Source organism: Salvelinus sp. IW2-2015, unplaced genomic scaffold, assembly GCF_002910315.2.
Source record: "Salvelinus sp. IW2-2015 unplaced genomic scaffold, ASM291031v2 Un_scaffold1396, whole genome shotgun sequence".
NCBI lineage: Eukaryota > Metazoa > Chordata > Actinopteri > Salmoniformes > Salmonidae > Salvelinus > Salvelinus sp. IW2-2015.
In genome coordinates, this window is record NW_019942881.1 from 218,268 (window position 1) to 242,980 (window position 24,713).

Here is a 24,713-nt window from a genome sequence, read left to right on the forward strand (position 1 = left end):
GTTGTTTGTGTCGCACTGCTTTGCTTTATCTTGGCCAGGTCGCAGTTGTAAATGAGAACTTGTTCTCAACTAGCCTACCTGGTTAAATAAAGGTTAAATAAATAAAAATGAATGCACTGTAGTTATATCAATCTGTCTTACAACCTCTGCATATGATACATCAAATCAAATTGTATTTGTCACATGCGTCGAAAACCTTACCATGTAATGCTTACTTACAAGCCCTTAACGACCAATGTAGTTCAAGAAATAGAGTTAAGAAAAGATTTACTAAATAAATAAAGTAATTTTTTTAGCAAGAAGTAACACAAGAAAATTACATGACAATACACAGTGTACCGGTACCGAATCAATGTGCGGGGGTACAGGTTTGTTGAGGTAATTTGTACATGTAGGTAGGGGTAAAGTGACTGCATAGATAATAAACAGRGAGTAGCAGCAGCACTGATTCTATATCTCTGAGCCTCTCTGCACCTGCCATCCACCAAATGATGCACTATGTTCCCCCCCACAATTACAACACTCAACTTTCACATTGCTCACACATTCACAGTAATCATGTTCCCCTCCACACTTGGCACGTTTTCTTTCCTTTACACTGAACAGCTACATGTCTCATTCTTTTGCATTTAAAACACAGCAATGGGGATGGGACAAATTCTCTGACATTGAAACCAACAAATCTTATCTGCACTTTTCCAGGCAAAACCTTCTCAAATCTCAGCAGCACTGATAACCTTTCACTGCTTTGACCCTCTTTCCTACTGATCAACCTTTTGGCCTCAATCACTCTGCCTCCCTTCACATTATCTTTAACATCATCTGTGAACATAGATATTGGGACCCCAGTGATGACTCCCCTCAATCTAGCATAAGCACCAGGGACATACATGGCTTTTAATGTCCTTCCCATTAAGCTTTTCCATTTGCAGAATCTTCCCTTGCTGAGCCTGGTTACCATAAAATATTAACAATCTACCATTTCCAATTAAACGGGCTAATTATATTTTGCCTATCTCTTTCTCTACGGCATTGGTTAGTCGGATAGGGTGTAAATGAGGCCCTGTGGTCTCAAACACCATCACCATCACCACTTTCCACCCCCCCCCGACATATTATTACTCTTGTTTCCTACCTTGGCTTTCCGTATCATGATCTCGCTTCTTCCTGTCTTTCCACTACAGACCATTCCGGTCCTTGACCCTCATTCTCCAGTTCCATATAATCAGAACTGACACCCATATTGTTTGCATTCCAGCAAAGCTGTTGTTTCTCCAACCGTTAATCCATTCCATCCGCACTACTCTCCGCCATTTTGGCTGTCAGACTTCCAAACTTCTCACACATCAACAACTCATTCARCAAGTCAGAGGTCCCAAAAACTGTCGCCAAACCAAAGATTATGGATATACTGACAAGATACATGTCTCTGCACCCTAACAATGGGAATCGTTGTCCACAAAGCTGCACGGCGGGCTGCCTATCCTTCGATTATTCCCCACTGTTCTTGGTTTCCAGGATCCATGGGATGTCCCCATTTTTTCTTCTTCTTCTTCTGTGAGGTTTAACGACGGTTGGCATCCAGTATATGTTGGGTTACTGCCACCAACTAGACTGGGGTATACAGTATATCCATTATACATTGTGATACTAAATGGGAAAAGGAAAAACTACAGTGCCAACTAACCCTACACATTAAAAACCCACCACCTTATTTCACTATTTAACCCTATCTGATCCTACCCCAGGCCAACGACCTGGGAGGARAGGACACCCACACTCACACCCTGTAACTCTTCTGAAGTTAAATCTCGTACACCCAAGTACTTCTCTGCCGCTGCCACCACAACATCTATTGGCCTCTCCCTGTGTTTTGGCACTGATCTACTACTCACAAGTATCCCCTCAGGATCCCTCACCCTTGACCCATCCTCCTCTACTTTCTTCACTGTCTCAGCATACACTTTCTGTACTTCTCTGACCCTGGCCAGCTCAACCTGCCTCTCTAAACGGACACTTCCGATCCTCAGCAACATGGGCACCCCTATAGTTGACACACACAACTTTTTCCATGACACTACACACTCCTCTMTCCCATGCCCTCTTGTACACTTCCCACATCTTAGAATATCCCTCCTACTCACTGCTGCAGCATGACCATAAACTTGGCACCTGAAACACTGCAGTGGGTTCAACAAAAAAGCTAACAGGATAACTGATCTATCCTAACATGACTTTGTCGGGTAAAGACTCTGACTCAAAACGACTGATAGTGACTCCTCTGTTTCACCACCAGGTCTGCGTTGCACACAAACGGCAGGCGTCACACACCGGGAATCTTCAACTTTAATTGCTCCACCTCCACACTTAACACTGCCCCAGAAATCACTCCTTTCACTTTCACCATTTTCCTGAGAGCAAAGCAAGAAACAGATCTTGACCAAAGGGATGTCCCATTTAAAATGGTTAAGGTTAGAGTTAGCTACGGGTAGGATGATAATGCAAAGATTACATTATCACTTGTTGGTGTAGATAAGACTTTTAGATTGGCACGATATACTTCTGACAAAAAATGAATAAAGTGTAACTTCTTATTTTGCCAGCTATCAGATTGATTACAATTACATTTCTCAGAATATTGCATTATTTATTCTGGATGACATACTAGCAAATTCTTTAGAGACAATTACGTTATCTCATATCATTAACACCACATTAGTATATACGTACAATGACCAGATAATTCAGAACCATTACTCTTCATCTAATGTGTGGGAATGATCAAACAGCAGTACATCCTTTTGTCCCATTGGTGCCTGATTCTTTAAGACTGCTCTGCATGGAGTCCACCATGAGATCAAGACTCTATCTTAGTTGTTTATAAATGACAGGCCATAAAAAAACTAAATATAATCTAGCTCTGCACAGGCTGGCCCAGATATGTGTCAGCAATTGGCATCAACTACGTCTATGCCTCTCTCACTGACACGGTGAGTGACCTCAGTTTACCATGTGGGAGAGGAGAAAGTCTACCTCGGGGGAAGGATAGTGTTTCTCCGCTCCCCCGTATCTTATTTATGAACACAAACAGAATATATGTTTATCTGGAGACAGGCAGCTCCACAGAAAAGGTGGTCTAAAGAGGAAACTGTTTGTCTGTGTTGCTATCTACACTTCTCTGCATCGTTGTCTAGAAAGTGAGTTGAAATGCTAATCGTTTCAGATGGGTGATTTTGCAACACTGTAATTCTAAAAACGGAACATTTTATTATTATATCCTTGGTCTGAGTTTGGTGGTCTGTGTCTTGACTGGGCAATGTCTCAATGCCTTTTACAATTTTTTTTTTTTTTACTTTGGAAGTTTAAGGTGAGTGACACTTTTACGACCCTTGTTCAGAATAATTTTTATCTCAAATGTACTTACTAAATCAGTGGTTTTCTAACCTCTCATTGGGGACCCCCAGACGTTTCACCATTTTGTTGTAGCCCTGAACTAGTTCACTTGATTCACATATTGAAGGGCTTGATGATTAGTTGAGAAGTTGGATCAGGTGTGCTGTGGAATAGTTCAAATACATGGAATGACTGTGGGTCCATGAAAAGAGGTTTGAAAACCCTTGTACTAAATGGATTAAACGTGATTGTAGGGGATTATGTTTTCTTTGAAAATACATATGGGTAAAATTGTGACATGCAGCTGCATGTACAATTCATGAATATTACAATGTCTGAGAATGCCACTGTCATCATATCAAGAACAGATAGCGGTAAGAATAGACAGATGGCACAATCAGGAATATACAGTGATAAGGGAGGATTAGATATATCTAGATAGAGGCTCCGAATCAAAACACAAACAAAGAAAATCTAACATTGACTGGGTCATCTTGCTCTTCAGTCTATTTTTGTGCAATCTTATAAATGAAGGTCAGCCTTGATAGTGTTCCTATTCCCATTAATATGTCCTGCGATTTCACTGGGCTGTGTGGATCACAAAATTATCTGGCTTATCCATAGACTGTATCCATTGACTGTAAAAAGAATGAACAAAGCCATCAATGATGTCAGCCCAATGTTTCCTATGACTCATTTGAAGATCAGGAAGTGTCGTTTTAGCGTGTTGCCATCTTGTTTCATGGGCAATTTGATTCCTTGCTATTCAGAATCATTGGGATGTCCCTACCCCATTGAAGTTGACATTTAAAATGATTACAGTAAGGGTTAAGGTTAGGTAAGGGTTAAGGGTTAAGGTGAGGGTAGAGTTTAGGGTAGGGACATCCCAAGGATCCCGGATAGCAGAATATGTTTGAGCTACTCTAGGAAGTGACATTGCAGGTTAGCTTAGTGCTGCCCCATCTCATTGAGTATCTCAACTTGAAGACCGACTGGAAAAAGTAAAGGGGTCTGAATACTTTCTGAATGTACAGTGCCTTCAGAAAGTATTCACACCCCTAGATTTTTCCCACATTTSAGATGTTTTTGTCACTGGCCTACACACAATACCCCATAATGTCAAAGTGGAATTATGTTTTTAGATATTTTTACAAATTAATAAAAAATGAAAATCTGAAATGTTTTGAGTCAGTAAGCATTCAACCCCTTTGTTATGGCAAGCCTAAATAAGGTCAGGAGTAAACATTTGCTTAAGAAGTCACGTCACATAATAAGTTGCATGGACTCACTCTGTGGGCAATAATAGTGTTCAACATTACTTTTATGATTACCTCACACATACAATTATCTGTAAGTTCCCTCAGTCGAGGCTTGAATTTCAAACACAGATCCAACCACAAAGACCAGGGATGTTTTTCTCGTAAAGAAGGGCACCTATTGGTAGATGGGTAAAAAAACATTGAATATCCCTTTGAGCTTGGTGAAGTTATTAATTACACTTTGGATGTTGTAGCAATACACCCAGTCACTACAAAGATACAGGCGTCCCTCCTAAATCAGTGTCCGGAGAGGAAGGAAACCGCTCAGGGAATTCACCATGAGGCCAATGGTGACTTTAAAACAGTTACAGTTGAATGGCTGTGATAGTAGAAAACTGAGGATGGATCAAAAACATTGTAGTTACTCCAAAATCAAAACCTAAATCACTAAGTGAAAAGAAGGAAATCTGTACAAGCATGGTGGTGGCTGTATCATGTTGTGGGTATGCTTGTCATCAGCAAGAACTAGGGAGTTTTTTCGGATATAAAAAAATGAAAACTTGGTTCAGTCTGCTTTCCAACAGACACGGGGAGAGAAGTTCACCTTTTAGCAAGACAATAAACTAAAACACAAGGCCAAATATACACTGTAGTTGCTTACCAAGATTACATTTAATGTTCCTGAGTGGCCTAGTTACAGTGTTGACTTAAATCGACTTGAAAATGTCTGTCTAGCAATGATGAACAACCAACTAGACAGGGCTTGAAGAATAAAATGTAAAAAATGCTCTTAGAGACTTACCCAGAAACACTCACAGCTGTAATCACTGCCAAAGGTGATTCTAACATGTATTGACTCAGTGGTGTGAATACTTATGTAAATGAGATATTTCTGTATTTCATTTTCAATAAATTAGCAAACATTTATCTAAACATGTTTTCAATTTGTCATTAGGGGTTATTGTGTGAGAAAATAAAATCTATCTAATACATTTTGAATTCAGGCTTTAACACAACAAAATGTGGAGGGGTCAAGGGGTATGAATACTTTCTGAAGGCACTGTATAATTTATATGTATATATATATTTATATTCTGGTCTCTGAAATTGCTCATTCTGATATTTCTTATTTTCTATTTTTCTGGATTATGTGTGTATTTAAAAAAAAAATATTGCTAGGTATACTGTTATAGCTAGAAACACAAGCATTTCACTGCACCTGCGATAACATCTGCAAATCTGTGTAGGTCATCAATAAACTTTGATTTGATTGAGGATGTAAAGTTCAAAGCCGACTGGGGTACTGGAGGTAATGTTTTCAAAAAGCAGGCAGAAAATTATCCTTAACTTCTGTGTGCAATTTTTAAATAATCAGTTCAAGGACATACAGTACTTGATTGTTGAGTGTTGATCCCACACAGGTGTTCCAAAGGGATATATGCCCTAATCTGGAGCAAACCCTATTAAATAACCTTATCTCAAAACCTGAATATGAATACCTTTGCTGCAAATGTCCCATAAATCCATGCCTGTACATTTTTCCCGAAATTACACAAACTAAAACACAACAAGGCAATTATCCAGACCAGACAGACCAGTGGTTGCAGGAATAGGCTCAGTACTAGAGCCATTGTCGACCTTCGTAGACTAATTTATTAAATCTCATGGGCAAGCATTACCATCATATGTGAAAGATTCTATAAACTTCATAAACAAGATCTCACCTATAACAGGATTAACAGAATACTGCAATTTGGTCACATTAGATGTCGATAGTCTATATACCAGCATTCCCCATACGGGGGCTGGCAGCTCTAGCTCACTATTTGCGAGACAGAGATACTAACGAATACCTACCAACAAACTTTATTCTAGAGCCGGGAACGGGAGAAGAGCTATCAGACTTTATGGTGAAATAGAAGCAAGTATTGATACCTTGATTGTGTTCGGAAAAAAATTGTATACCCACAAATATTGACCACGAAGATCGCCATGATTTCCCCATGATGTCAAGCAAAGGCACTGAGTTTGAAGGTAGGCCTTGAAACACATCCACAGGTACACCTCCAATTGACTCAAATGATGTCAATGAGCTTATCAGAAGCTTCTAAAGCCATGACATAATTTTCTGGAATTTTCCAAGCTGTTTAAAGGCACAGTCAACTTAGTTTATGTAAACTTCTGACCCACTGGAATTGTAATACAGTGAATTATAAGTGAAATAATCTGTCTGTAAACAATTGTTGGAAAATTACTTGTGTCATGCACAAAGTAGATGTCCTAACCAACTTGCCAAAACTATAGTTTTGTTAATAAGAAATTTGTGGAGTGGTTGAAAAATGAGTTTTAATGACTCCAACCTAAGTGTATGTAAACTTCCGACTTAAACTGTATATAGGATGAGCCATGACTAGAATACAGTATATACATATAAAGTGAGTGAAACAGTATGTAAACATTATTAATGTGACGAGTGTTTAATGACTCAATACAGTGCGTTCGGGAAGTATTCAGACCCCTTGATTTCTTTACATTTTGTTATGTTACAGCCTTAATAAAAAATTTAAAAATTTAAATTTAAAAAAAATAATAATAATTAAATCCTCATCCTGAATACTTTCCGAATGCACTGTAGGTCAGCAGTCTCTAAGGTGCAGGGTAGACTACTGGATGGTAGCCGGCTCGAACAATGACTAAGGTTCAGGGCCGGGTACTGGGCCGAAGCCGGCGAGTGGTGATTGTTTAACAGTCCGATGGCCTGGAGATAGAAGCTGTTTCTCAGTTTCTCGGTCCCAACTTTGATGCAACAGGTGTACAGGCCGTGGTTGAGGTCCTTGAGAGGGGGAAATCATTGGGAGCAGTCGTTCCTCCCTGGACTTATCAAACTTTACCACCCTTTTTTCTCCTACTTCAACTTTTCATACAGGTGATGGAGACACCAATGGCTGTTGAGGATCTACAGAGAGGGAGGGAAGTTGAGTCTAGAGAGAACTTGCACTCTGAAGAGGACTATATGGAGGAGGCACATTCTGCGGAGAGCAGCCTAATGGCAGCACTAACCCACCATGAGAGAAGCTTGTACGGTAACGGATTTGCGGTTCAAGCACACATCACTGAGGTAGTACGCCCCGTGGAGAGGTGTGTGGAATATACCTTTGTCCAGGTGCAGGGGAACATGGACAGTGTGGGGCTGCTCTTTGAGGAGTGCATCAAGAAGGTGGGCCATCTAGAAAGTCAAAGGGATGAATTGGTACTGGAGCTGTTGCAGCTAGAGCAGCCCATGCTGCAAGCTACTGTGGCCTTGAGAGGACAGTTGTTAGAGGCACGTAGAGTTCTCACCAGTGTCCAGTTGGAGTTTATTCATCTGCAAATAGAGGTCGGACAGGTGAAGAGTAAGCTGTTTGTCACAGCCAGGGACTGTATCCAGAGCCAGCTGGCGCTGGCTGCACAGCAGTATGAGGTGGCCCAGGCTGCAGTCACACAGGTAAGGTAGAGTGGAAATCCCACAGCATTGCATATAAGCTTCGTGAGAATACAGTTAATGTACCATTAACATACCGAGTGAGGGGAAACAGTATGAGGGGTGTTGACATTTTCCTGTGATTTGTGCTCTTTTTTTAGTGTGTGTTCTTTGTCATCCCTTTGTTGTGATGTTTCAGTGTTGACATGTTATATTGTTGATGGGTGCTACCACAGAATTGTTCTTTCTGTGTTCATGGCTGTCTGTCATCCAGAGTTAATCACACATTCTTGTGTTAGTATGAGGGCCAACTTCGCTGTCATAGCTTTTTCTGCCCCTAGGAGGAGCTCCAGGCCCATGTCCAGAATCTTACCGAGGAGGTAGCCCAGCTTCAGGAAGCCCAGCACAACCAGCTGAACACCCTAAAGGACCAGGCCAGACAACCATCCCGCCCCCGGGCTATGAGCGATGTCACCCACTGCCGACGAGCATCCTTTGACCTGCAGCAGCGCCTCAGTGGCAGCATGAGGAATCTAGAAGGCTGGTACGAGCCACGCCTGCTAGCCCTCCTCCGGAGGAGGCAGGCTGGGGAGGAAACCCTGAGGAGGAGCAGGGATGTGGGCCAGGACCTTAAGGCCAGACTGGGGCCCCTGAAGGAGCAGACCCAGAGGCTGGAGCTGCAGAGAGCTTGTCTAGAGGAGAGAATTGCTCTGATAGAGAGGGAGAGGGTGGAGAGAGTGGCGCAGTATAAGGTACAGGGGGACTAGGAACATGTGCTGTTTTGTAGCCCGTAAAGGTGTGGTGTAATTGTTCTAATTTCTTCTCATCAGGAGACTGTGGACTCGCTTGAGGAGACCATGAGGAAGCTGAAGCTGGAGCTTTGCATTCAGAAAAAGGCAAACAGACAATTGGAAGAATTGAAGAAGGGACTTTTGAGTGAGCTGAACTATGACAGGTAGGGTGTGGTATGCTACTTACAGTGCATTCGGAAAGTATTCAGACCCCATCCCCTTTTCCACATTTTGTTACATTACAMCCTTATTCTAAAATTGATAAGGTCCCACAGTTGACAGTGCATATCAGAGCAAAAACCAAGCCATGAGGTCGAAGGAGTTATCTGTAGAGCTCCAAGACAGGATTGTGTCAAGGCACAGATCTGAGGAAGGGTACCAAAACATTTCTGCAGCATTGAAGGTCCCCAAGAACACAGTGGCCGCCATCATTCTTAGATGGAAGAAGTTTGGAACCACCAAGACTCTTCCTAGAGCTGGCCGCCAGGCCAACCTGAGCAATCGGGGGAGAAGGGCCTTGGTCAGGGAGGTGACCAAGAACCCGATGGGCACTCTGACAGAGCTCCAGAGTTCCTCTGTGAAGATGGGAGAACCTTCCAGAAGGACAACCATCACTGCAGCACTCCACCAATCAGGCCTTTATGGTAGAGTGGCCAGATAGAAGCCACTCCTCAGTAAAAGGCACATGACAGCCCACTTGGAGTTTGCCAAAAGGCACCTAAAGGACTCTCAGACCATGAGAAACAAAATTCTCTGGTCTGATGAAACCAAGATTTAACTCTTTGGCCTGAATGCAAAGCATCACGTCTAGAGGAAACCTGGCACCATCCCTACGGTGAAGCAAGGTGGTGGCAGCATCATGCTGTGATGTTTTTCAGCGGCAGGAACTGGGAGACTAGTCAGGATCGAGGGAAAGATGAACGGAGCAAAGTACAGAGATCCTTGATAAAAAACTGCTCCAGAGCGCTAGGGACCTCAGACTGGGATGAAGGTTCAACTTCCAACAGGACAAAGACCATAATCTCACAGCCAAGACAACACAGGAGTGGCTTTGGGACAAGTCTCTGAATGTCCTTGAGTGGCTCAACCAGAGCCTGGACTTGAACCCGATCGAACATCTCTGGAGAGACCGTGAAAATAGCTGTGCAGCAACYCTCCCCATCCAACCTGACAGAGCTTGAGGGGATCTGCAGAGAAGAATGGGAAAAACTCCCCAAATACAGGTGTGCCAAGCTTGTAGCGTCATACCCAAGAAGACTCGAGGCTGTAATCGCTACCAAAGGTGCTTCAACAAATGTACAGAGTAAAGGGTCTGAGTACTTAGATAAATTGTAGTCTTTCACCTTTTTTTCATACATTTCTAAAAACCAGTTTTTGCTTTGTCATTATGGGGTATTGTGTGTAGATTGGTGAGTGGGGGGGGACAATTCAATACATTTTAGATTAAAGCTGTAAAGTAACAAAACGTGGAAAAAATCAAGGGGTCTGAATACTTTCCGAATGCACTGTATCTGGCCATGAGAAGTAGAGACCATCCATTTTGACCCTAAGGAATCTGACAGTTTTCATTGAATACATTAAATTAATATTTGATGTCTGGACTACTTACAATTGCCATTAAACACRGAACAAAAATATATACGCAACATGTAAAGTATTGATCCCATGTTTCATAAACTGAAATAAAAAATCCCAGAAWTGTTCCATATGCACAAAAAGCTTATTTCTCTAAAATGTGCCCAAATTTGTTTACATCCGTTAGTGAGCATTTCTCTTCGCCAAGACATTCCAACCACCTGACAGGTGTGGCATATCAAGAACCTGATTAAACAGCAAGATCATTACACAGGTGCCCCTTGTGCCGGGGACAATAAAAGGTCACTTTAATATTTGCAGTTTTGTCACACAATGCCACAGAAGTTGAGGGAGCGTGCGATTGGCATGCTGACCGCAGGAATGCCCACCAGAGCTGTTGCCAGAGAATTTAATGTTAATTTCTCTACTACAAGCTGCCTCCAACATCATTTGAGAGAATTTGGCAATACATCCAACCAACCTCACAACTGCAGACCACGTGTAACCATGCCAGCCCAGGACCTCCACATCCGGCTTCTTCACCTGCGGGATTGTCTGAAGGGAGGGTCAGTGGGTGGGCCTATGCCCTCCCAAGGCCCATCCATGGCTGCACACCTGCCTAGTCATGTGAAATCCATAGATTAGGGCTGAATTTGTTTAAATTGACTGATTTCCTAATATTAACGCAGTAAAATCTGAAATTGTTGCATATTGCATTTATATTTTTGTTCAGTATAGACAAACATGTACAATAAATATTTGAGGGAGTCTCAACATGCTGTTTTTCTTTTTACAGGGGCTGTATTGAAGTGAGTGAAACAACTGCTGAAAGGGAGTCCTAACTTTTCCATACTTATCAATGGAAGTAGAAAAGTTAACAAAATATCCAGAACGCCTCAGACCTTGATGGTGCATTTAGCCAATGTCAGTTATTGGTATACTTAATCTGCTCTTAGTGCATCAACAATCGTGTTATGACAGTTGACCTTAACTATGAGAGCAGCCTGTCTTAACTGTACATTTAAGGTCTACCGTAAATACATTTTTATTATGAATACACTTACAAAACATGGGAATCCGATGCAGCATACAAAAAAAACAGACACATAGGGATGATATACATACAGCTTGAAAGCTGATTGTGGAAATCTACGATTCAGATATCATGGGAATAAAATAAATCTATGTACAATTTCTTATAAAATGAAACTGTGGAAATTAGTTTAAATGACTCATTGTTCTAAGAATATGAGCATAATTTAACCTGAAAGAAAAAATAATTGGGTGCCTACTCAACTGTGGTGCTTGTCCCCCTGGTAAAAATTTGACCAAAGAATGGCATAGCTACCATTATCGCCATATCAAACAGTAGGATCCTTTCTTATATAAATATATGCAAAACCTTGATGCCATGATAGTGAAACAACAAGCACTTKATGTTTCCCTCTACAAAACTGCAAAAGAACAACTCTTGTGCATTTAAAAAAAAGACATTTGGTTGTTTTGAGGATGTGATCAAGGGAGGGGTGTTGTGTGATTGACAGATGTCACTCATGCCTGGACCTCAGTGTCTGCTGCTCCCTCTGGGTCCTCGTCATTGTAGATGTTCTCAGCCTTAAAAGATGGAAAGACATTCTTAGTACTCCTCAGAAATAATTGTGATTCTACATATTACAGTAGAACGCTTCTGCCAAGCTTTCAAAACTTACTTATGCCTCATGAAATAAATAAATATGAACAGAATACATTTAACTATTCTCTATAGCCTCCCACTGTATGACAGAGCCCCGTCTGTCCCGGGGTCTCACCATCTGCCAAACTTGCATGATGTTGTCCTCGGACACAGAGCAGATGACCCAGGGTTCGTTGGGGTTCCATGAGAAGTCAGAGATCTTAGCCGTGTGACCGCCGTGAATGAACAGTAGTTCAGGTGGACCATCCTCAGCATCCTCTGGCGACTGCTCCTCTCCGATTTTACTGAGGTCCCACACGTTGAGTCGCCTGTCTGTGCCACTGGAGGCCAGGATGGTTTCATTATGAGGAGACCACTGGACCTAAATGGAGGAAAGGAGGCGAGATGGGTTTGACGAGGCCTAGTAATAGATACAAAATCTGGTTCAAAACATACAGCTTTTGCAAAACAAACTTCATAGGGAATAATTGACCGCTTATTGACTTAACATACCTGGAAGATCTCATCTTTGTGAGACTCAAACGAATGCAGCTTCAGTTTCAGGTTCCTCAGGTCCCAAAGAGCCACAGTCTGAAATGGGACAACCAATCAATTACAACCACCACCACAACAACCATTTAGATCAACACTACATTATGAAAGATAATATTGGAAGAATTAAGAGCAGTAAGAGATCCAGACCACCTTGTCTGCTGAGCCTGAGGCCAGGATGAACTCGCTGTAGGGGTTGAAGGACAGACAGTTGACCTCGGCAGTGTGGGCGTCCACAGCATGGCTAGGTTTGGACGTGTTGTTGGATCGCGTGTCCCAACTGCACAGTAAACAATGTTATTGTTCAATAAGCAACACCAAACAATGCGGATGGTATAACTCATTTCAGTCATACGAGCTTAGCAAATTGTTTTTCTATTCAAATCCATTATCCATTGGGGGAGTTGCTCATCTCAGGGAGCCTTACATCATGAGTTTCTGGTCGTCAGCTACAGATCCAAAGAGTGACTCATGCAGTAGATGCCAGGAGACGTCCTCCACTACAGCTGTGTGTCCAGTAAAGATAGTCTTTGCGTCTACAACCTTTCCCTCCTTAGGAACGGCACTGATATCCCACATACAGATAGTCTGCAGACAGATGGGAAACAAGGGAAGGTGAGAGAAAAGACATGGAGGGAAGAAGACTGTTCAAGCACATGCTTTGGGTCAAGTGACAAGTCACTGACATGGTCATCAGAAGCGCTGAGGAGGCAGCCACTCAGGTTGGGGTTCCAGGAGAGACCGTAGCCCTCTTTCTGGTGTCCCCTCAAACGCAGATCTGGGGTACACTCTCCAGATGGATCTGTAATACAGAGGTAATAGCATGTTATTTCAAAGGAAATGAGAAAGGAGGACTGGGACTTCCTGACCAACCTCTAAATACCCACCTGGTTTGGAGGGATGTTTGGTGTAGTCAAAGACAAGCACGTCGCTGGTTGGGGTTTTGGTGGCAATGATGCAGGGGTTCTGGGGCATGTGGCGGGCTCTGTTCACCTCTCCCTCATGGTTGATCTTGATTTCAATCTCTATCTTACCACTGACTGAGCCAAAGCCTCCAAACTCTGAAGGGAGGTAGAGAAATGAGCTACAGAGAAAAGGACCAACGTATATCACCAGTTACAATATTTTGAATGATCCAAAGACTGAAAACATGCAGAAAGGTTGTAATTGATGAAAAAACATTGTCCCTCACCACCTTTCTCACTGTCGTAGTGAGAGGCATCAAACTGAGCATCGTCATTAGGCAGTTGCACGCTGGCGATGACCAGGTGATTCTGTTCATCTGAGGTGTGTGTGCCAAGAACCAACCTGTGTACGCTGAAATCCTTCCCTTCAGGTCTAAAAGGATAGAAAGAAATATGTTACAAGACAAATAGGTATATTTAAATACCACTTTTGTCATATGTAGTAGGGGGCATTAGCTAGAAACTCAATGTGGTCCATACAAGGATTATTCTTTGCAACAACACATATGGAGACTGAAAACAATCTTCCTGAAGAAACCTTCCCACGCCCAGTAATGTTGCAAAGGCAGGCTCATCTTTGATCGGCACAAGTATCTGGTATTCTAGGGAATTATAGCTAGATATGCAGGGATGCCATAAAACATTTTGGACATGTGGTGTAAAAACTAAAATGCATATAATAGTGTAATGACAAAAAAATATATACATGTGTAATGACATTCAGCATTCGTCATTAGGCACACTTGCAGCCTGAATTGATTGATGCATCCACTCATCTGTGAGCGTCACGGTCTAGTCAACTCTGCCATGGSAAAATGTTAGTGCTCAGATTAGATGAGTTTATTAGTAAAACATTTAGTGTTCATGTCGAACCACACCCTATTTTGGAGCATATACCACCCATTTTTAAGTAAATCTGTTAATGTTTTGCATGCGGTTGACAGGCAGTAATGACACATTGTGGTGTAATAGCCTACAGTTTTCTTACCAACTTTGTTTTAATTGTGATAGGCTCATGTTTTACCCCCACCGTTTATTTTGCTAGTACTCCGAACCAGCTTACTTTCACCCCTAATTTAGATATTTTTCTGCTTATAATTTCCGACATTAGTTAGACTATTTGTTTGTCAACTTGTTAATAAGTAGATACATTCAGCTTCTCTTCTGTAATTACTTGTTGACCTAGAAGACTAAATAAAGCAGAAAGCCATTAATCGATAGAATGAATGCATCAACAATAATCTAGTAGTTGACATCAGTAAAGTTCTTTAATTTCTGCTCGCAGAGCGAGGATGTGTAGAGACCGGGGAGAAAATGCAATAGCCTAAAACAGCAGACATATTTCCCCTGCAAAATGTCCAATTAACATCAGTTTCAAAGGTTAAGCAAATAAAATCTGTGAAAACAATCCAACATGATTTCAGTTTGTCTTGAATACATATTTTTTTGTGGTTAAAATATCCTACCGCGCATTCCATTCTCTCAATAGTCTGCAATAAATAATTACTCCATTCCTGTTCCCAAGACAGGTAGCCTAGTGGTTAGAGCGTTGGGCCAGTAACCAAAAGGTTGCTGGATCAAAGACCCGAGCTGACAAGGTAAATAAATATGTTGTTCTGTCCCTGAAAAAGGCAGTTAACCCACTGTTCATTGTAAATAAGAATTTGTTCTTGACTGACTTTCCTAGTTAAATAAAGGTTAAATTTAAAATGTTTAAAAGATAATTCCATTGGGTGTATACTTTTACAGCAATAAATAAATAATTCTGCAGGAATTGATATTATATAAGACTACATGTGGGAGTTACAGTCAGTCTCTAGACTTCAGTTACTATTCAATGAAACTAATTTGAACATCAAAAGGTGCACAAACCAAGGGGTGCAGCCACACCTGCCCCACCCCTACTTCCACTGCTCCTGTAGCTTTGTATTCCTATAAAAGGTGCCCAGACAGTGAACCCCACCTGTTGACATCAGGCAGCCACTGTGCAGTGAGGCTGGGCCACTCCAGGGCGTGGGTCATCACCAGGTCATAGAGGAAGGGTGTGTTCTTCTTCCATATCTTGTACTCCTCATTTATCACCCTCTCCTCCACAGCATCATCAAACGCTGCTATAAAATAGTATGAAAGTCACGTGAGACAGGAGGTTTAAATGTAAAGTATATTAGAAGCAACCCATTGTAAGGAATTATAGGTGTGATTGAGAAGGGGAACCATATTAACATTGAGCAAGTGTTCGGTAAAGTTAGCTAGGTAGCTACGTTCGTTAACACTGACAGGGTTTCGCAGTTGTTGTGTTAGCATTGATCAACCGAGCTAGCTAGCTCATTACTCCCGCAAAAAGGGGTTGTGTCTCTGACATAAAACAAAGCTAAAGTTAGTAGCTAGCTAGCTTACATTTTGCTTACTAGCTAACGTTAGTGTGCTACTAATACTAGCGAGCTCATTTGTATAAAATAATGAATTAATTATCTTCACAATTGATAAGCCGGGAGAACCTGTCCTTCCACTCTGGCCTACCTTGGTAGCTAGCTAGTTTTCCCAAGTGGTCTGGGCGCTATTCTTGTTGAAGTAAATTGTGACGTAACGTTTCACCAAATTACCTTCTTTATCAGCCATGGTGTTGATAATATTACGAAAGTATGTTTTCAGAAGCAGGGTTTTGTTGAGAGCAAACAAGGCAGCTGGACTACCTTGGCGGGAACTCCGTAGTGCTCAAATAGCCAATCAGCGTCAACTAAGCCGGAAAACGTCGTGGATTCTGAAGCTTTTGTCAAATTCACGTAATTTTTTTGTTGTTGCATTTTAGCTAACCTTAACCCTAAGCCTTTTCAACACCTTAACATAATTATCCTAACCTGCTACGAAAGSCAAATCCGACGTGAATATGACAAATCCCTTCTAGTCATCCAAAATGTGCTATCTGGGATCCTTGGGACATCACTAACCTACACTAACCTTTAACATCGAAGTTTTTAAATTATTACGGTAAGGGTTATGTAAGTCCCAAGGATCCCGGGTTGCACTGATCACAGCATAAAGTCAAAATTGGCTATATCGTAAAAATTCTAACAAAAATTGCTTTTTGGTCTTAATTGAAGGTTAGGGTTAGGAATAAGGTTAGCAGTGTGGTTAAGATTAGGATGGAAGTTAGCGGTTGGTTGAAAATAATAAATGGTAGAAATGCGTGGGGTTTATGACTGTTGCTGTGGTAACTAGTGACTACCGCAAAACGTTTTTATTTATTTATTTATTATTATTGTATTACTTGTATTATTATGAACAATAAAACAGAAATATACAAACAAGAGTACTTAACCCTAATATACAGTGGTATTAAATGTCGAGATAAATTGCTTTTTTGTTTTTACACTTACTGAGAATTTCAAAATAATGTTTAAACAATGTGAAGAAGGGTTTGTTCTCCACCCACTTCATTTTATGGATAAAGAATCTTCCATGAAAAATAAACAAATTAACAATAAAAGTTAAATCGGGGTCCATATCATTTGGATAAAAAAAAAAAAACATAATATCAGAGTCGTTCAAATTAACATTAATAGCAGTTTATTTTAAAATAAAATCTTCTAATTCACTCCCAAATATTCTGACATAAAAACAGTCCCAAAATAAATTGTCTAGAGTCTCTGGYTCACAACCACAAAATACACATTTTTTATCAATAGCAATTTTGAATCTGTGTACAATAAAGGTCTTTACAGGATACAGTCTAAGAATGAGTTTGTGTGATACTTCTTTCATCTTATTAGATATACAATATTTGCCAGACAACGAAACTTTCTTCCATTTCACTTGTCCTAGGGCTGCATTCTTGTATATTCTAGCAGAGGGAATAGTAACATCTTGACAGAGTTTTCTTATATATATTGTTACATTAATAGTTTAAATTGTAAATTCCTTCTAGTTYATATTGGGGCTACAAAATCCTCAACAGTTGCACTTGGAGTATTGTTATTCTCCTAAAAGAAGAATAGCACCTTATTAAGAGACAGCTCTAACAACTATTTGAAACTCCTCAGGAGTGGATGTAACATCATGTGTTCTCATGAATTCTGGATAATCATATAGTTGTCCATCATTATTCAGTAATTGTTTAACCCAGATAATGCTGTTGTCAAACCAGATCTGGAAAAATAAAGACTTGTTTTTGTATTTTATGCCTTTATTATTCCAGATTGTATATCTATATATATCCGACGATCGCAAAACGCGAGATATCTTTGTTACTTCCTGAAACGGTCAATTTTGTTTCAACAGCAAGTACAGTGGTGATTTCAATACAACTGGAATCTCGGGAAAAACTATATCAAATCCTGACGTCGGTGATTTTCAGGTCGGAAAGTCGGAGCTCTATAAAGATACCCCAATTTCCGACATGAAATTTCGAGTGAGTTGGATGAATGTTCAAAACGATTTTTCCCAGTCGGAGCTGTTTTTTCCAAGTTCAGTGGTCTTGAATGCCTTGAAATCTGAGTTTTCCGAGTTCCCAGTTATTTTGAATGCGGCATACCTTTCAGTAGCCTGGCTGACGCGCGACCCACGTGACTACACAGCGATGTGATGTTGCTGCATTCAAGTGCTAGTCTGAACTAGTAAACTCGGAATGTCCGACCTGCTAGTTAGTGTAGTTATATACATGCCGCGTTCAACCACTTTTAGCGACTCGGACATGTRGAGTTTCTTAGTTCCGACTAGCACATGAACGCGGCATACGACTCAAGCCCTGAGTCAAGGCAAGCACGTAACGTTATAGTGTTGGCAAGTCTAACATTTCAGTATTTTAGGGATCAAATCAACTAAAGAAGTCGACAATGGATGATCGTGAGCTTGATCTCAGAGTCACAGAAAGCTACCAAGTCACAATACCCGGCGATCAACAAGAAGTATGAATGTGAGTTGTGTAGTTAGCTAATGTTATGAACATGCATGGTGGTTAATTGAACTATACTTTAGCTAGCTAACGTTAGTCTGATTTGTTCACCAACATAAATTAGTTTCTGTTGAAACGTACAATGGAAGATAATCTTTAGCGGAGGAGACACTGCTCGACCACCAGAAATTGCTTAATTGACACATTGATATTGTAGGCCTAGTAGATGAATACCCTGGCATATTGAATTGAATGTTTACCTTAACCCACTCTACTGTATTGCAGTACAGTAAAAACGGAAAGGGGGATACCTAGTTAGTTGTACAACTGAAGGCATTCAACTGAAATGTGCCTTCCGTATTTAACCCAACCCCTCTGAATCAGAGAGGTGCACGGAACCCAAACCGGCTGCGCGCTTGCGCCATCGTGCATTAATGTATTTTGTCCCCTCACACCAAACGCGAACGACACGCAGGTTAAAATATCAACCACTGAGGAGATGGCACGTGGGTACCTGCTTCTATAAACCTGTGAGGAGATTGGTAAATTTATTTTGCAACGCTGCGTCGGTGTGGTCAGCCTGTATACCCTGAGTACACCGCTCGCGTCGCGTGCACGAGCGTTGCAAAATAAATGTAGAAATCTATGTTATAAAATTATTGCACCCACACTGCTCGAGCACGCCAACGAGCGTCTGCGTTGCCAAGGGCTAATATAGGCTGYCCACACCGCTCGCGTCGTGTGCGTTGCAAAATAAATGTAGAAATCAATGTTATTCAATTATTGCGCCAACGAGCGTCTGCGTTGCCAAGGGCTAAAAGAGAAATCAGTTCTATTTCTGACGTAGATCGCTCTGCAAGTCCTGCCTATCCCATCTCCTCATTGGTTTATCGAAGCAGGTACCCACGTGCCATCTCCTCATTGGTTATACCCACGTGGGTGACTGAAAGACAAACGAGGTCAGTGGCGGTATTGCACCTAATTTATGAGTTGCCAATCACTATATAAAGTCGAGAAGAAAAGGCCTGGAAGGAAGAGAGATGACTAGAAATTATTCGGTTGACCGTTTTGTGTGTGGATTAATTGGCGGAGTAGAGGACTGTGCATTTCAGGTAAAATAACAACTCAATGTTTATATCTCAGGACAAATTAGCTAGCAACAGCAAGCTAGCTAAATAGGACAAATTAACTAACTAACTAGCTAAATMGCCATAAATGTTTAATGCTTCTCAACCTGTCCCCAAATTAATGTAATTGGTTCAGAGTTTGTTTTGATATTTTAACCTGCGTGTAGGGGGACAATATACAGTATATCACAAAAGTGAGTACACCCCTCACATTTTTGTAAATATTTGAGTATATCTTTTCATGTGACAACACTGAAGAAATGACACTTTGCTACAATGTAAAGTAGTGAGTGTACAGCTTGATTAACAGTGTAAATTTGCTGTCCCCTCAATAACTCAACACACAGCCATTAATGTCTAAACCGCTGGCAACAAAAGTGAGTACACCCCTAAGTGAAAATGTCCAAATTGGGCCCAAAGTGTCAATATTTTGTGTGGCCACCATCATTTTCCAGCACTGCCTTAACCCTCTTGGGCATGGAGTTCACCAGAGCTTCACATGTTGCCACTGGAGTCCTCTTCCACTCCTCCATGACGACATCACGGAACTGGTGGATGTTAGAGACCTTGCACTCCTCCACCTTCCGTTTGAGGATGCCCCACAGATGCTCAATAGGGTTTAGGTCTGGAGACATGCTTGGCCAGTCCATCACCTTTACCCTCAGCTTCTTTAGCAAGACAGTGGTCGTCTTGGAGGTGTGTTTGGGGTCGTTATCATGTTGGAATACTGCCCTGCGGCCCAGTCTCCGAAGGGAGGGGATCATACTCTGCTTCAGTATGTCACAGTACATGTTGGCATTCATGGTTCCCTCAATGAACTGTAGCTCCCCAGTGCCGGCAGCACTCATGCAGCCCCAGAGCATGACACTCCCACCACCATGCTTGACTGTAGGCAAGACACACTTGTCTTTGTACTCCTCACCGGATTGCCGCCACACAGCTTAACACCATCTGAACCAAATAAGTTTATCTTGGTCTCATCAGACCACAGGACATTGTTCCAGTAATCCATGTCCTTAGTCTGCTTCTCTTCAGCAAACTGTTTGTGGGCTTTCTTGTGCATCATCTTTAGAAGAGGCTTCCTTCTGGGACGACAGCCATGCAGACCAATTTGATGCAGTGTACGGCGTATGGTCTGAGCACTGACAGGCTGACCCCCCACCCCTTCAACCTCTGCAGCAATGCTGGCAGCACTCATACGTCTATTTCCCAAAGACAACCTCTGGATATGACGCTGAGCACGTGCACTCAACTTCTTTGGTCGACCATGGCGAGGCCTGTTCTGAGTGGAACCTGTCCAGTTAAACCGCTGTATGGTCTTGGCCACCGTGCTGCAGCTCAGTTTCAGGGTCTTGGCAATCTTCTTATAGGCCAGGCCATCTTTATGTAGAGCAACAATTCTTTTTTTCAGATCCTCAGAGTTCTTTGCCATGAGGTGCCATGTTGAACTTCCAGTGACCAGTCAGTATGAGGGAGTGTGAGAGTGATGACACCAAATTTAACACACCTGCTCCCCATTCACACCTGAGACCTTGTAACACTAACGAGTCACATGACACCGGGGAGGGAAAATGGCTAATTGGGCCCAATTTGGACATTTTCACTTAGGGGTGTACTCACTTTTGTTGCCAGTGGTTTAGACATTAATGGCTGTGTGTTGAGTTATTTGGAGGGGACAGCAAATGTACACTGTTATACAAGCCGTACACTCACTACTTTACATTGTAGCAGAGTGTCATTTCTTCAGTGTTGTCACAAGAAAAGATATACTTAAATATTTACAAAAATGTGAGGGGTGTACTCACTTTTGTGATATACTGTAAATGTATGCACGATGGCGCAAATGCGCAGCCGGTTTGTGTTCCGTGTCGACATCGGTGCCAAAACATGAGTTATTTATGTATTCATTTACAGATTTACAGATGGATTAAAAACAGGCATAATACTCATAGGGGGAGTTCATGAAGCAGATTGTTTCATTTATGGGTCAATATGTTAAATACCATTGCATTCAATACATTCTTATAATTTCTCTCTGTTTCTTGACCAGGTGATGACATGGAATCTCTTCCACTTCCTTGATGACTGGTTATTCAAATTCAGTGCAGATCTTTTCTTAATTCCCAGAGTAAGGGCCTTCAACATAATAATGATTAGTCATGTTAGCCAGTGGGACTTCATGGAGCTCGCTCTCTCTCCTACCCCCATCAATAGATGTTTAGCTTTCTTGGTGCCTGTCTGTATAACTGCATTGCAAAAACATGTTTTAGGTTTGAAACATAATTACAACTGGAAGGTAACATGTCATTACATTTACCACAAGTGTGCATTTATCTTGTATCCCTCCTCACAGCTAATTTAATTACCCACGGGCCATTGTTTGTTTCAAATATCTCCTGCTTCAAATGTAATACGCTTTAAAAAAGACATCATGGCAACTATCAATTTAATTTAGCAGTTAAAATAATAAGGTATTGCCTAACATAAATTCTGTCTTCTAGGAAGTAAGAGTTTTGCACATTGACAGGATGCACTTTAAAATCCGCTCTATTGGGTAAGTTGATCTAAAGTTACACACGTCAGGATTTAGTTTTCATTTTTTGCTCACTGGGTGGTACTAATTTATATTTGCATGTGATTGGTCCTCTTTTGAGCCACTTACATTACTCCTAGGTTAAACTGTGTGAGGGGATATGGTGGGTTGGTTTTTAGGTTATTTGACTTTCTTCTACCCCTGAGAAAGACATGGGTTGCATGTTATCATTAATCCCTCCCTTAGTTCCTATGCCTGGAGTTCTGTTTCATTCTCAGCTTCCCTCCATGCCTATCATTCAGTTTTCCTCTGCTGTTGTAGGTGGGGAGAAGAGTTCAGCTTGGTCAAGCATCCACAGGTAAGCAAATGGGAGATAATCCTGATATCTTTCAACTTCTCTAGCCTAAACTGACCACACAGAGGTCTGACTATCCTGACCATAAGACATAATTACTGTTTATGCCCTGATGAAAATGGGCATCCAAAACAGTTTTTGAGATTTGTGTTCTATTATTAAAACAAGATAAATGATGACTGTTTTCATTAATTGAGACGAGTCATTTCTGAATACAAATGTTTGTATTTTAGTGTTTTTGAAAGTGTCACTTAACCATCTGTTTGTCTCTCCAGGGGACAGAGGTGAAGGCCATCACTTACTCAGCCATGCAGGTCCATGACATCGACAAGCCAGAGATCTTTGCCATCATCGATATCTGAGGATTTTCTACAGAGGAACTGTCTCCGAAGGGAACAGGACTATCAGAGCATGCCTGTGTGAATGGACATTGGATTAAGGGCAACAGCATAGGTTTTGATCATGAGCTTGTGAAGTGTGATGTTTTCCCCGTCAGGAAGCAAACCTGGTCCTAATACATGCTGTTTATAGCTGCTAAGAGTAATKTGGCTGTCTGACTAGAGTTTACTGAGGAATGCCAATAATTAAGATTTGTTATAATTTTTATGTATCACAAATTAATCTCAGAATTTTCAAGACGAGACAGAATCATCACACAAAATCCAGTTTGCCTACTACTAGGGAACTTAAACATGAACGTATACCCCTTCTTGTTGACTAATACATATTTTTGGTATTATGTACTGTGTTTTTTACAGGTTTATATTTATTTTAAGCATTTCAATTGCCACCTCAGTGATACAGATACTTAAAGGATTCATGCTGGGCACTACTCATTGTAAATAGTCAAATCACAAGTGATCTTTGGATACTTTAGTTAAATAAGTGTATCTGTTTGCAATTAGTTTTGTAATAAAAATATTTTCCACACTACAAGGTGCATGATTTCAGTCTGCTGGTGCTTGGGATCACCACAGTGTGAGGTAAACAACATCCTAAAATACCTTCGAAAGAGGTTAGTAAAACATGGGTGTTGCTTATTTTGGCATTTAACAGTGCGTTATAATATGAGTGCGTTATCCAATCAATGGTATTGTGTTGCTAGATATTGAATGAACTTAACATGTTTATTTATCTGTATCTAAGCATCAGAGACACAGTAACTGTATATTGTGAATGTTTTCAATGTGTGCTTGACTTTTAATGTTAATCATACAGACCATTGGAAGACGAGTACTTTACGGACATGTTCAACCCCATTGGYCCATCATTGAATGCTATTTTATGTCACACAGGTTTTCTGAATTCTGTTTAATCTATGACACAATAATAATGGTTCAATGGGGTTTAACATAAATTAAACACAATGCAATGAATCCAATAGAAATAGAGTGCACACATAGTAAGTGCAATAACAGCTTCCGCATTTGTACCTTTGGCCATTTTTCCAAGTGGATGAACTGTCAAACAAATCTAACGACAGAAAAATAAACATTTGATTTGGCTGTTCCATTTCAAAATGATGAAAAACTTGAAACATCTGATGCCACTTGCTAGACTGAAGTTTCTTTCCCTAAATKCTCCCCTAAGAGAAGAACAAAGGTAGACACTTCCCCATGCAGCTCCATCCCCAGTGATGAACTCTTATCTATGGAGGGAGTGATATTTACATATTGTTATGGGAGTGTATCGGAACATTTTAGTGAATTTGTGAATCAAACACTGGATTAGAAGACCTGTGTCTTTCTACCAGGGGAAGAATTATAAGAATATGTACAGGAAATATTACTTTTGGCAAATAAGATCTGAAATTACTATTCCAAAAGGATTGCTATTTATTCTCATACCAATGTCCTAATTGAGGAGATAGCTGAATTAAGGTGAAGGAACTGGAATAACTATGGAGATGTACTGTGGATTATGTGCAAATCTCACACATAAATTGACAAGTATGAATGTATGTTTCGGTATTAAGTTCTTTATCTTCCCTTTTTTGCTGTATATGAGATATTTACTATTCTTTACCTTAACAACCTTAATCTAACCTACAGTACAATGCCACACAGACATCGTTGAGGTCTACATTGCGGTAGACATTTCTGTCGACTACAGGGCAGAAGAGTAATATTTCAGAGAGCTT

At 41.0% G+C, this 24,713-nt stretch overlaps 3 protein-coding genes across 6 annotated transcripts; 2 read left to right on the forward strand and 1 right to left on the reverse strand.

Moving 5' to 3' along the window:
• Window positions 1-3,039: 3,039 nt before the first annotated feature.
• On the forward strand, window positions 3,040-11,687 carry LOC112070703 (syncoilin-like). The gene is made up of 5 exons (XM_024138147.2): window positions 3,040-3,197; window positions 7,579-8,136; window positions 8,454-8,864; window positions 8,943-9,067; window positions 11,275-11,687. Exons 2-5 carry the CDS (start codon window positions 7,582-7,584, stop codon window positions 11,318-11,320), a joined length of 1,137 nt encoding a protein of 378 aa, XP_023993915.1. The 5' UTR covers window positions 3,040-3,197; window positions 7,579-7,581; the 3' UTR covers window positions 11,321-11,687.
• Window positions 11,508-16,409, reverse strand: LOC112070702 (histone-binding protein RBBP4). 2 transcript variants are annotated; one of them, XM_024138145.2, is made up of 10 exons: window positions 16,271-16,409; window positions 15,631-15,778; window positions 13,895-14,040; window positions 13,590-13,763; window positions 13,389-13,504; window positions 13,130-13,290; window positions 12,853-12,982; window positions 12,664-12,741; window positions 12,287-12,532; window positions 11,508-12,092 (listed from the first exon to the last, which is right to left on the reverse strand). In XM_024138145.2, exons 1-10 carry the CDS (start codon window positions 16,284-16,286, stop codon window positions 12,030-12,032), a joined length of 1,278 nt encoding a protein of 425 aa, XP_023993913.1. In that variant the 5' UTR covers window positions 16,287-16,409; the 3' UTR covers window positions 11,508-12,029. The 2 variants fall into 2 exon arrangements, with proteins under 2 accessions (XP_023993913.1, XP_023993914.1); XM_024138146.2 differs by having other exon boundaries at window positions 12,856-12,982; window positions 16,271-16,408.
• A 1,902-nt stretch (window positions 16,410-18,311) lies between these two features.
• Window positions 18,312-24,489, forward strand: LOC112070704 (protein archease-like). 3 transcript variants are annotated; one of them, XM_024138148.2, is made up of 5 exons: window positions 18,312-18,579; window positions 21,736-21,813; window positions 22,187-22,239; window positions 22,540-22,576; window positions 22,849-24,489. In XM_024138148.2, exons 1-5 carry the CDS (start codon window positions 18,574-18,576, stop codon window positions 22,933-22,935), a joined length of 261 nt encoding a protein of 86 aa, XP_023993916.1. In that variant the 5' UTR covers window positions 18,312-18,573; the 3' UTR covers window positions 22,936-24,489. The 3 variants fall into 3 exon arrangements, with proteins under 3 accessions (XP_023993916.1, XP_070295184.1, XP_070295185.1); XM_070439083.1 differs by lacking the exon at window positions 18,312-18,579 and adding an exon at window positions 18,591-19,670; XM_070439084.1 differs by lacking the exon at window positions 18,312-18,579 and adding an exon at window positions 19,589-19,670 and having other exon boundaries at window positions 21,623-21,813.
• The last annotated feature ends 224 nt before the right edge of the window (window positions 24,490-24,713 follow it).

Excerpts from the sequence above, each read along its gene's own strand:
- LOC112070703 (XM_024138147.2), top strand. The coding sequence starts at position 7,582 with ATGGAGACACCAATGGCTGTTGAGGATCTACAGAGAGGGAGGGAAGTT. Across the intron at positions 8,137-8,453 it reads CCCAGGCTGCAGTCACACAG|GAGGAGCTCCAGGCCCATGT; the intron begins GTAAGGTAGAGT and ends TTCTGCCCCTAG. Across the intron at positions 8,865-8,942 it reads AGAGAGTGGCGCAGTATAAG|GAGACTGTGGACTCGCTTGA; the intron begins GTACAGGGGGAC and ends TCTTCTCATCAG.
- LOC112070702 (XM_024138145.2), bottom strand. Across the intron at positions 13,764-13,894 it reads CTACGACAGTGAGAAAGGTG|AGTTTGGAGGCTTTGGCTCA; the intron begins GTGAGGGACAAT and ends ACCTCCCTTCAG. Across the intron at positions 13,505-13,589 it reads CAAACATCCCTCCAAACCAG|ATCCATCTGGAGAGTGTACC; the intron begins GTGGGTATTTAG and ends TCTGTATTACAG.
- LOC112070704 (XM_070439083.1), top strand. The coding sequence starts at position 19,599 with ATGACTAGAAATTATTCGGTTGACCGTTTTGTGTGTGGATTAATTGGC. Across the intron at positions 19,671-21,735 it reads TAGAGGACTGTGCATTTCAG|GTGATGACATGGAATCTCTT; the intron begins GTAAAATAACAA and ends TTTCTTGACCAG. Across the intron at positions 21,814-22,186 it reads ATCTTTTCTTAATTCCCAGA|GAAGTAAGAGTTTTGCACAT; the intron begins GTAAGGGCCTTC and ends TCTGTCTTCTAG.